This window comes from Pinus tabuliformis, chromosome Q (assembly GCF_031772625.1).
Source record: "Pinus tabuliformis cultivar Carrire ecotype Pingquan chromosome Q, CPIR1, whole genome shotgun sequence".
Classification (NCBI taxonomy): domain Eukaryota; kingdom Viridiplantae; phylum Streptophyta; class Pinopsida; order Pinales; family Pinaceae; genus Pinus; species Pinus tabuliformis.
Window position 1 is genome coordinate 682,681,386 of NC_142296.1, and position 12,824 is coordinate 682,694,209.

General features: G+C 37.5%; 1 protein-coding gene and 1 non-coding gene across 2 annotated transcripts; one reads left to right on the forward strand and one right to left on the reverse strand.

The window, feature by feature from the left end:
- Positions 1–2,074: 2,074 nt before the first annotated feature.
- TRNAK-UUU (transfer RNA lysine (anticodon UUU)) lies at positions 2,075–2,147 on the reverse strand. Its single transcript has one exon. It is a non-coding gene; the product is annotated as a tRNA-Lys (tRNA).
- A 9,058-nt stretch (positions 2,148–11,205) lies between these two features.
- Positions 11,206–11,902, forward strand: LOC149221388 (uncharacterized). Its single transcript, XM_089382971.1, has one exon. The coding sequence runs from the start codon at positions 11,206–11,208 to the stop codon at positions 11,830–11,832; it is 627 nt and encodes a 208-aa protein (XP_089239097.1). The 3' UTR covers positions 11,833–11,902.
- Positions 11,903–12,824: the final 922 nt, after the last annotated feature.

The following is a 12,824-nucleotide window of genomic DNA, read 5'->3' on the forward strand; positions in this document are numbered from 1 at the left end:
TTGGAGGTGGCAACTGTATTACTTAGGTGATTTCTGGTCTGGAATACTGTGTTTTGTCGGGGTTGATAGTTTTATTTTTGGGCTGTTGGCGAGTTAAGGGGTTGTTGGCGGGGTTAAGGGTTTTGGGGATGTTGGCAGGTAAAGGATTGGAGTTTTCTGAAGTCAACATCTCTCATCCTCTATAAAAGATAAGGTTCTTGCAGGGCTCTGAGGGATGTTTGGTTGGAAGGTGCGGTGATGGGGCACCATCAAGGCTGGCCGAAGGTTCAAGGCTCAAGGCTCAAGGCTGGCCGAAGGCTCAAGGCTCAAAGCTCAAGGCTGGCCGAAGGCTCAAGGCTGGTTGAAGGCTCATTTGAGCCTACTTTGCTTTCAAATGATATGAGAATTAGTTAACCCTTAATATAATGACCTTGATGGTCAAAGGTTGAAGGTCGAAGGTTGAAGGTTGATGGTCGATGGTCGAAGGTAGAAGGTGTCAGAGTCTGGAGATCAAATTTTAATGTTCGGAGGTGGTATAAGGAAAATATTTGATTCAAGGTGGTACTGTAAGAGTTGGATGTGCTAAATTCATCATCTTAGAAAAAGATAAAGGTTCTTGGATGTTGGCAGGTTAAGGGGATGTTGGCGGGGCTCTCGGGTCAATTCATCCTAAAGTCTTGCATCCGGGAGTGATCGAGTTACAGTCTTTAATAGACTGATGTTAATCTCTAATGGTCATTATATTAAGGGTTAACTGATTCTCCTTTCTCAGTTAACCAATTTAATAGAATGACTTTAAAGAGAAGGTTAGACTATTGGAGGTGGCAACTATATTACTTAGGTGATTTCTGGTTTGGAATACTTAGATGATTTTCTGGTCTAGAATACTGTGTTTTGACGGGGTTGATAGTTTTATTTTTGGGCTGTTGGCGGGTTAAGGGGTTGTTGGTGGGGTTAAGGGTTTTAGGGATGTTGGCGGGGTTTAGGGATGTTGGCGGGTAAAGGATTGGAGTTGTCTGAAGTCAACATCTCTCATCATCTATAAAAGATAAGGTTCTTGGAGGGCTCTGAGGGATGTTTGGTTGGAAGGTGGGGTGATGGGGCACCATCAATGCTGGCCGAAGGTTCAAGGCTCAAGGCTCAATTCTGGCCGAAGGCTCAAGGCTCAGATTGAATTTGATTGGAAGAATAGTGGAATCAAAGTTGCACATAGCAAAGCATTTTGAAGGTATAAACCTACCCTTACTATTCGAAACAGGGAAGTCATCCGTATAACTCAATGTTGTGTCAAGAGTAATTAATTGTCGCTCAACTAATAGTTCAACCAAGCTAGCCTCGATAGCATAATGACTCCTAGTAACTTTGTGCTTTGTCCCTTTTTTATCCTTTGTCCCTTTTTTGGTATGATCTGCAACTTTCGGTTTCGACATTCCCAGATGATAAGCTTGAACTCGTACTGCAGACTCAAGCTGTTGGATCAAAGTAGAGACCCTAACGAGAGGTAAACTCTGGACACAGTTGAACACCAACCCTAGTACATGAATCATGATAGCCTCTAATGTATAGGTCCCAAACTTCTCAATATAAATTAAATCCTTTTCGGACAGGTTACACATCTCAGTTAGATACAACTTAGCAGTAATCATATCTGTACCTATTAAGCGTCTGAGTAACAACGGAACACTTCGGAACAAAGACTCTTCTTCATAACCAAGAGAGAGATTCTCTATCTCTCTCTGTAAACCAACCAAATCTTCCTCAAAGATCCCTTTAACAACTCTTGATTTGTTTACCATCAGCAATTTTATGACCTCATCGTGATAGAGACTAACCTTAGAGGCTTGATAACTAGAGCCCGACTCATCTATAAGTTTGTATAAATTATTCCAGAACGCCGACTCAATCGACCCCGAAGCACCACCACCACTAAGACCCCTCGAATCAATGTTAAAAATGCCACAATTATAGACAATGAAACGGAATTTTAACGCCACCGTTGGCGACAAGTTTATAGCCTTTGTGGGCTTTTGCATAATGCAAATTTGTCTCATGGTTCTAAATACTAATTAAAGGCCCAACTATGTTGCAACGATCGTGGGCATAGCAGGACTCGAACCTGCGACCATTCGGTTAAAAGCCCAATGCTCTACCGCTGAGCTACATGCTCCGAATGATTCTGATAACACCAACACCTGAGCCTGTGGCACCAACACCTGAGCCTTTGGCTTGAACACCTGATTCTGAGAACACCTCTGGCAGTGGCGGTCACATCATATATATGTCCCAATCCTTTATCGCTCAAGGCCGCCATCGATTTGGAAGCTCACCTTCCCCAAAGAAGTGAGGGACTCGGCCGAGGAGGTCGAGGCCGCCATCACCCGGTAGGGGGCTCGACCAAAGGGAGAGGACCTGGTAAGGGGCTCGACCGAGGTTACGAGGGAGAGGAACAACTCTCTTTTGGGGCCCCTCAAATAAACACCCCAAAAGCCGCCATCAACGCGAAGAAGGCCGCCATCGACTCACTATTCATATGGTGAGGGCGCTTTCCTGTAATCAGGGAAGGTATAAGTTCATTTCTAGTCCAGGCACATGAGTTTTGTAACTCACAATCTTACACACAGGAGCGAAGGTAGAATGGAGCAAGAGTAAGCGATCGGTTCATTAAGGTAATTGGTAAAGATAGATTCCTAGCTTGCTTCACAATTCAATTTACTTATTGGCCCCTCAAATAAGTAAAAAAAAAGGTCGAGCAACTAAAGTTCCTCTTCCTTCCCGTTGCACGGACCATTTGACTTGACACAGGCAGGAGAGGGCCTGAGCTCAGCGGATGATTTCCACATTATTTCCGATCAAGAAACTACTCAAGTATGGGCACATCTGCTTCTAAACAGCGGCAATGGGCCCAGAAGAAAGAGAATAAATGGGGCTTCTGGATGAAGAATGTATAGTCTATGTTCGATCAACGAAAGAACGTTTTTTGGAGGTGGTACCTAAGCTATCTTGCTCAGAGCAGTCGTGTCTTTGTTCCGCTTCCTTCAAGAGATGGATGCTTGCCCGAAGTCGTAACAAGTCCCATGCCAGCCAGCACTGAGAAGGAAGTTTTAGTTTAATGCAAATGGCTAAAATAGCTTCTGCATTATATATTCATCAGAAGGAGAAAAAGTTGTTATATATATCGATTCTGACGTCAGCGAAAACTGGTGGAGTGACTGCTAGTTTTGGCATGTTGGGAGATATTATTATTGCCGAACCTAAAGCGTACATTGCATTTGTAGGTAAAAGAGTAATCGAACAGACATTAGGTCAGAAATTGATTGAAGATTTTCAGGTGACTGAGCATTTATTTGGTCATGGTTTATTTGATCTGATCATTCCACGTAATCTCTTAAAAGGTGTTCTGAGTGAACTATTTTGGTTTTATGTTTTACGGTCTTCCTTGTAAATAAAGAAAAAGAAAAAAATGAACGTTGAGTTTCCTTATCAGGAAAAAGGATCAAATCGAGTTCCTTGTAACGAAAGTGACAGTGATACAGTTTCTTATCGCGGTGAAGGAGAGAATTGCTTTTCACCCCCTTCTTATTAACAATTTATGATCCTCGAGCCTATACTAAAAATCCATATAGCCAATTCCCCGCTTTCAGAAATCAGAGAAATTTTGGTCAGGATTCATGTTCTTCCACTATTTTACTTACATAGTAAATGTTCTAATGGATCTCTATGTTGTAATATAGAACTCATTGTTGAACTCATCGAGATCTTATTAAAAAAAAATTGCCCCAACTGGAAATGCTTTTTTAGTATTTTTGGGAGAGACGGGGAAAGGAACAACGAACACTTGCATACATGTATTCTATGAAGAAGGACGAATGGGACCGCTTATTTGGTCCCATCACTTATTTGACCTTATAATTATTCTTTGTAATATGGATAAACATTTCATTGATTAAGTAAGGTACTCGTTCTATGATAATTCCTAACCTACTCCCTATCCTACCCTCTATTTTGGTTCCTTTAGTCGGCTTATTACTTCCGGCAATTACAATGGTTCTTTCTCATCTGTATATTCAGAATGACGAGATTTTATGAATCTAATCAAATCAGATTTAATAAATGGGTTTAGATCTTTCAATTGCAGAACAGATAGGATATCTATATCTATTTTAGATGATATAAGATAGAACTCTTATAGACACAAAATAGGTATAAATATCCAAATTATATATGTATGAATATGGATATTTATTCATATTCATATTCATATACATATACAGATATGATCTACACATATGTCAATAAATAGGTATGGGTCAATATGTTAATGTGGTCCTCTGGAATGTCAGATGGTTGAAGGTTGATGGTCGATGGTCGAAGGTTGAAGGTTGATGGTCGATGGTCGAAGGTCGAAGGTTGAAGGTCGATGGTCGAAGGTAGAAGGTGTCAGAGTCTGGAGATCAAATTTTAATGTCTAGAGGTGGTATAAGGAAAATATTTGAGTCAAGGTGGTACTGTAAGAGTTGGATGTGCTGAATTCATCATCTTAGAAAAGGATAAAGGTTCTTGGATGTTGGCGGGTTAAGGGGATGTTGGCGGGGCTCTCGGTTCAATTCATCCTAAAGTCTTGCATCCGGGAGTGATCGAGTTACAGTCTTTAATAGACTGATGTTCATCTCTAATGGTCATTATATTAAGGGTTAACTGATTCTCCTTTCTCAGTTAACCAATTTAATAGAATGACTTTAAAGAGAAGGTCAGACTATTGGAGGTGGCAACTGTATTACTTAGGTGATTTCTGGTCTGGAATACTTAGATGATTTTCTGGTCTGGAATACTGTGTTTTGGCGGGGTTGATAGTTTTATTTTTGGGCTATTGGCGGGTTAAGGGGTTGTTGGCGGGGTTTAGGGATGTTGGCGGGTAAAGGATTGGAGTTGTCTGAAGTCAACATCTCTCATCCTCTATAAAAGATAAGGTTCTTGGAGGGCTCTGAGGGATGTTTGGTTGGAAGGTGGGGTGATGGTGCCGAAGGCTCAAGGCTGGCTGAAGGCTCATTTGAGCCTGCCTTACCGAGTGATCGATATTTGCGGATGACCCAAATATGATTTGAAAGCAAGGCATGCTCAAATGAGCCTTCAGCCAACCTTGAGCCTTGAGCCTTGAACCTTCAGCCAGCCTTGATGGTGCCCCATCACCCCACCTTCCAACCAAACATCCCTCAGAGCCCTCCAAGAACCTTATCTTTTATAGAGGATGAGAGATGTTGACTTCAGACAACTCCAATCCTTTACCCGCCAACATCCCTAAAACCCTTAACCCTACCAACGACCCCTTAACCCACCAACAGCCCAAAAATAAAACTATCAACCCCGCTAAAACACAGTATTCCAGACCAGAAAATCATCTAAGTATTCCAGACCAGAAATCACCTAAGTAATACAATTGCCACCTCCAATAGTCTGACCTTCTCTTTAAAGTCATTCTATTAAATTGGTTAACTGAGAAAGGAGAATCAGTTAACCCTTAATATAATGACCATTAGAGATGAACATTAGTCTATTAAAGACGGTAACTCGATCACTCCCGGATGCAAGACTTTAGGATGAATTGACCCGAGAGCCCCGCCAACATCCCCTTAACCTGCCAACATCCAAGAACCTTTATCTTTTTCTAAGATGATGAATTCAGCACATCCAACTCTTACAGTACCATCTTGACTCAAATATTTTCCTTATACCACCTCCGGACATTAAAATTTGATCTCCAAACTCCGGCACCTTCTACCTTCGACCATCGACCATCAACCTTCAACCTTCGACCATCGACCATCAACCTTCAACCTTCGACCTTCAACCTTCGACCTTCAACCTTCGAACCTTCAACCATCTGACATTCCAGAGGACCATAATGGAACATCAAACTATTAACCAGTTAATATCTAAAAATTGCTCAAAATGAGTAATGTCTTTTTTTTGTCGTAGGAATACCTTTGGGCGGCATGTTTCACTAACCAAGGCACTTTGACTTTCCCCTCGACCCGTATCCGTTAGTCATTCTTGAGATATTGAATGACGCTCATTATATATGTCATTACGCTATCGAATAATTGATCAAAGAATCGATCAAATTGACTTGATTTCTTCTGGTCATGACTCGATATATGTTTCATACCAGATTCGATGTGATTCATTAGTCATTCTTGAGAGATTGAATGATGCTCGTTATATATGTCATTACGTTATCTCGAAGAATTGATCAAAGAATTAGATAGGTAATTCCGTAATGAATTATATATGTCATTACGTGATCAAATCCAAGCATTCATTCATTATATATGTCATTACGGTTTAGCAGACAATGCATATATGGGCATATGTCATTATGCATGAATGAATGAGATATGTGTCCAGGTGACCAACTTCCTTTTATATGTTATTAATTGGACTCGCTTCTGCTCCCTTCTAGTAAGAGGTTTCAACTAAGAAAAACCTTCGCCCTCCTCGTGGGGCCTAATTATTAGGTAAATCTTAAAAAACCTCCGCCAAGCTATTCGTGGCCTGACACACCCATCCTTGAAAAAAACCTCCGCCCTCCTCGTGGGACCTAATTATTAGGTAAATCTTGAAAAACCTCCACCAAACTGTTGGTAGCCTAACACACCCATCCTTTACCCTTGAGCCTTTGGCTCTCCTTGATATTTGCATCCTAAAGATGGGCACTACTAACATGACTCACGACCATAAAGCCATAACTCACAATAAATATGGCTTAATCGTGAAGGCCACGTCAGAAGAAAAATGGGCCCGCTGGAATGACCGTTTAAAAGTATATTACACCTTTTAAGACGTGAAGCCTATTAATCAACCTTTTCCTCTTCTTGTTATTCCAAACTGAGGAAATATAATTTTTTATTAAACTCCGTGACTAACTATACTAATTTACAATCAACTTCTTTATAATAAAAAATCACTATAGCAATTTACAATCAACTTCTTTATAATAAAAAATCACAATATTAAATGCTTGGAGAGTGTCGAATTATAAAGCAACTGTGGATTTTTAAAATAATCTATTTCCTAAAAAATTATATAATCTATTTCCTAAAAAGTTATATATAGTCTTATGTCATAAACTTTTATATTCTTTTATTGTCCCTAACCGCAGGTATACATTAGATATTGCCTCGACCATAAATTGAACTGCCTTTTGAACTTAAAATTTTTTTGAATCACACCCGGATGCGGGTGTTATTACATGCCATTAATCTTGGCACTCACCTCGACACCGGTGATGAGGCCGAGAGGACAGCACCTGTACGCGGAGGCCTGTAGTGGTGGTTATAAGTTAATGCACAAGGCAGTCGGATGCAAGTTGGATCAGAACCGAAGGGACGACGCATTCAAGTCGAGCGTGGTAGCTCTAGACTCGATGCGCAACAGGATCATGGACCCTCGCCCTCCTCATGCGGTGATAACAGCAGCTACTCTTTATAATGGGATCGCCAAGCCAATTCACGACCAGAACCGACCCATTGATGCTGGTAATGGGAAAGGGTATATTCTGGCTTTACGAATTAGTGTGGTTGAACAGAGATTGAGAGCTCTTGCATTAGAAGCCATGCCGCGCAGTAGAGGGGTGCCAAGACGGGGAGGGAGGTCCGGACTCCGTGTTGAACCTGAATTTGAAGAGCCGCATCCTATCTCGCCCATGGCAGCTGTTCCCCCCTCGTCCCCTAGCTCTAAGCAGGAGTGCCTGCTTCCGCAAGGCACATACCAGACCTTCCGTCTCAAATTTCCTAGCAGGCTCATTCGGCCAGAGGTGGTAGTAAATTTAACGGTTTACATTTCGGAGGAAGCACCTGGAGATCCCTCATCGACCTCCCCTGCCTCTGCAAGCGTCCAGGATAGCGACATTCTCCTGGGGGACATGAACGGTCTGGTGTATCGAGCTCCCCGCCTCCAGGATGCCATGGATCAGGATATCCTGTTTCAGCAAGGCTCGGCTCAGGAGATCTCGGCTCAAGCTGCGTTGGTGCAAGAGGCCCTGTCGCCACCCAATTGTGCTATGGAAAGGGAAGAGAGCAACGACCACGTTCAGCCTGGCATGGGAGAGCAGTTTCAGGATAGGGATGGGCTCGTCATCTGGCTTGACTCGCCCAGTCCGGAGAAGGGAAAGCAACCAGCGTCGCCTAGCCATACAGCCTAAGCCTCAACGGGTGCTTCTGTCTAGTTTTTTGCAAATTTGTCAATGACTATGTTGTTTTTTCCTTCTGTCTTTTTCAGTCCAAGGTCTCAGCTTTTCTATGGCTGTAAGTCACAGGTTAATACAGTCAGCTTTTTACGTGTTAGAGTCTATGGCGTAAACAGGTTCAGTCCTGCTAGCATCAATGGTAATTTTGTCAATCCAAGTCCTAATTGTCTGAAGTCCAAGGAAGATCAATATGGACAATGTTTTGTAAATCTGTTTCAGCGGATAGACAGTCTGGTCCAGTTGCTATTGTTAGAGGACTGGCCTCGGCCTCCTCGGAAGATGTAACCCATGTACATATTTTTCTTTCTTTAATATAGAATTAGCCTTTACTTAGAAAAAAAAAAAAAAAAAAAAATTGAATCACAATATATAAAGTTTACATTATTAAACCTAAATAATTTATTTTTTAATATTTTAAATATATAAAGTTTACATTATTAAACATAAATAATTTATTTTTTTAATATTTTTTTTTTAATATTTTAAGTTTATTTAGTTTTGATTAATGTATTTTTTTTTTTTTAATATTTTAAATTTATTTAGTTTTGATTAATGTATTAAAATTTTTGATGTGATTTTTACTAAAAAAATTACCCAATTTATTATGGATCTCAAAAACTTGAATTAAAAAAAAAAAATTACTATAATATATAATAAGACAAAATACAAATTTACAAATTACCAAAAATATACAACAATAATTTTTTTATAAATTATTTTTAGCTTCATAAACTTTAAAATATTTTCCAAATAAGCTCAACAGGTAAAAAATTGCGTGATGACTCATAATACCCACGTCAGCAGAATAATATGAGTGATCGTTGCTGAGGTGTCGTGTTTTTGTCTTTGGTTTTGGTTGACTCCGTTAATGCGCCAACAGAAACGGACTGCTAGTTGTCCACGTATACCATTTATTTTAAGTTTTTCAATAATTTAACGGAAGGGTGGTATAACTACGATAGTAATGCATCTCATCGCTTAATTATATTAACCAGTTTCATTGGAAAGGTTTTCTCAATAATTTGAGTTAAATTGGTGGTTAATTAATTATAATTAGAATAATTATAATAAAAATATTAATGTGTTGATATAGTTTAAGTCAAAAGCTTCATAAATATAATTAGAAAAATTATTACAGCAAAAAAAATGATTTATTAATACACACATTTATGTTATTAACTATATATAAAAAAGTTATGATTGAACTTTAATTTAAGAAAAAAATAATTATAAATGAATGTTACAAATAATAATGAGCAATTTGGCAGGAATCTATTTTTTTAATTTTATTAAAAAGAATGGATCATTTTGCTAAATAAAATTTACATATATATAAATGAATTTTATAAATAATAATGAGGAACTTATTAGAATCCGAATAATCTCAAATCCCTAGAAAATTGGTGGCGAGTCACATGAATCTAATTTTTTTAATTTATTAAAAGTCAATACAACCTAACAAACTGGGAACCACGGATCTAATTTTCTAAATTTATTAAAAGTAATGGACTATTTTGCTAAATAAAATTTACTTATATATAAATAAATGTTATAAATAATAATGAGGAATTTATTAATACACTACAGTGCTTAATAATACACTGCAAAGCATATTCTTTTGAGAATCAATCTAGCCTCTCAATTAAAAAATAAAAAATAAAAATCAACAGATCCCCATCCACCTTAAATTGAAATAAAAAACTCACAAAAAAATTATTATTGTTAATTAATTATCAAAATTCATTTAAATATATATGAAAAAAGTTATATATTCTATAAATTTGTTTTTCTCATCACTTAAAATAATATAAAGAGTTATTAATTATTTTTAATCTAAAAATTTTATAATAATGATCAATTTTAAATAAATTAAATTATACATATTAAATATTAATAAATAAAATTAATATTAATATTATAATGTTAATGATTAATTTCCATTGAAATTTAAACGGTTAATTTAACTTATAAGAAAGTAAAAGTCTCATTAAAAAAAATTACATTTTAATTCTAAGTTGGAAAAGCAGTGAGAGTGGTGTTATCATATCCAAGAAAATTGGTAGTCTAATACATGTTTTGAAAATTAAATAGAATGTTTTTCGTAGAGAAAATGTTTTTCATTTTCAATCTTCTTAGCATTGCAATCACAGAGTATTTCATCACATCAGAGCATTGCAATGACGGAGCATTTTTGCATTTTCAAAATTTGCTGATGTCGAGTTTTACTATGAAACTCATGAGAATTTGGTCTTATCTTAACAATGTTCATTTTCTTCTCAATATTAGTCAAAGCAAGAAGATAATTTTGGTTTTCAAGATTGAGGTTATCACCTCCAATAGACTATCCAAGGTTGGACATCTTTATGTCACGCTGGCTTAAGAAAAAAAGTAAAAATCCAATGGAGTGAAACGCAATTTAAAAAAATAAATTGATTCCATGTTGTATAACTTCTTCTCATTCATAATATATTTAATAAAAAAATAATAAAAAACAATTAAAATCACTCAATTCAATTATAACACAGTGTTAATATTAAACACTGATCCAATTTTATTTTAACTATAACACAATATTAATATTAAACACTAATTCAATTTTATTTTAAATACAATATAATATTAATATATTTTTGGAAGTAAATGTGGATGACTTTTTAAGATAGATTGTAATAAAGTTGATTCATATTTTTCACACGTTCAATAATTAAACTAGACAACAAGAAAACCACCTTACTTTATATATATATATATATATATATATGTTGAGTGTTTCAATTGGCCATCTATGCACTAGGGGTGATTTTGCAGATCAATTTTGGAGTTCGATCCGCGGATTGGGTATCTATGCACTAGGGGTGATTTTGCAGATCAATTGACAGGAAGATTCGATCCGCGGACCTCATACTCGGCACTGTGCGGTTTGGGTATTTCGAGCAGAGACCGAAAGGATCGGAAAGCAGCGCCAAGAGCAGGGCACCGTTGCGATGGAAAGAAAAGAAGGTGGTAAAGTGTTAGGCAACGCTGAGTTTGTCCGCCGTCGCAGGAAGCGTCGGATACTCTGTTGTTGCGGCAGCACCGTTGCTCTTCTGCTTCTTTTCGTTATCGTGTGCGTGATTCTGGCGGTCACCGTGTTCAAGGGACGGGAGCCCAAGGTGACCGTGAACTCCGTGGCCCTCAAAGGCTTTGTCTTCAATTTCGACGCCACGCAGTTAAAGCTCAACTTCAGTGTTAGCCTCGATGTGAATCTGTCTATCGAAAATCCGAACAAGGCGAGCTTCAAATTCGGAAACGGTACCACGCAGTTGTTGTATCGCGGGACAAACATCGGGGAAGGGAACATTCCGGCGGTCGAAATCGGCAGCGACGGCACCATCACAATGAACGTTATTGTTACGGTTCTCCCGGACCAGGTGCTATCGAACGGAAATGCGATTTCTGACGCGCTCGCTGGAAGTTTTCCTATTAGTAGTTGGACGAGGATTCCAGGGCGAGTGAATTTCCTCAACATTTTTAAGCACCACGCGGTTTCCTACACTTCCTGCAATATTAGCATTGCTGTGCCGTCGGGTTCCCTCACAACCCCACTTTGTACATATTCAGTGAAGCTCTAATAGGTTTTTCTTGCAGTTTCTTGTTTCTGTCCACGTAAAATGTCTACAATCCATGTATTTATTTCCATTTTTTTTGATAAAAGAAATTGAAATTATAAAATAAATATATGAAAAGGGTTGAAGATGAAAGTATTTTAGTTTTAGCAATTTTTCCAGGGACATGTAAAGATAAAATAAAGTGAAATTATAAAACACACAAATATAGATGAAAAGGGTTGAACATGAAAAACATTTTAGTTTTGATTGTCTAATCTTACTCTCATTTGTTTTAATTTTCAAAAATTTTGCCACACTGCCAACTTTCTTAGCTTGTTAATTGAACAAAATTATAGTGATCAAAACAATAAGAAATTAAATACTAAAAAATCAATAAAAAATAAAAAAATAAATCTTGAAAAAATTGAAAACTTCCTCAAATTTACTAGCAACACCTAGAACCCAAGATCCCAGAGTCCAACACCTAAAACCAAAGGTCCTAGAGTCCATGGTTGTTCCCCACAAGGATTTACTCTTCCCATTGAGTTTCATTAAGCTTAGCATGGAAACACAAGGATTTACTCTTCCCCATTGAGTTTCATTAAGCTTAACATGGAAACACAAGCAAGGTAACACATTGAAACCTTTTGTATATCATTAAGAGTGGTAATAAATCCCATATTAACACACTTTTTTTATTAAATAAATATATAATCTTTTACAATAAACATGGCTCATTTCATAGTGTTCATAGACAACATAAATCTTATCTAAAGATCTTTATTCTATAAATTCATAATCCTTCTTAATAAACTTTGCTCATTTCATGGAGTTCATATACAACATAAATCTTATCTAAAAATCCTTACACTTCTATGTTTCCTCTTTTGGCTAAGCTTAACCTTTATAAACTTTGCTCATTTTATGGAATTCATATACAAAATAAATCTTATCTCAACATCCTTATTCTTCTATGTTTCCTCTTTTGGCTAAGTTTAACCTTTATGTTCCATTAA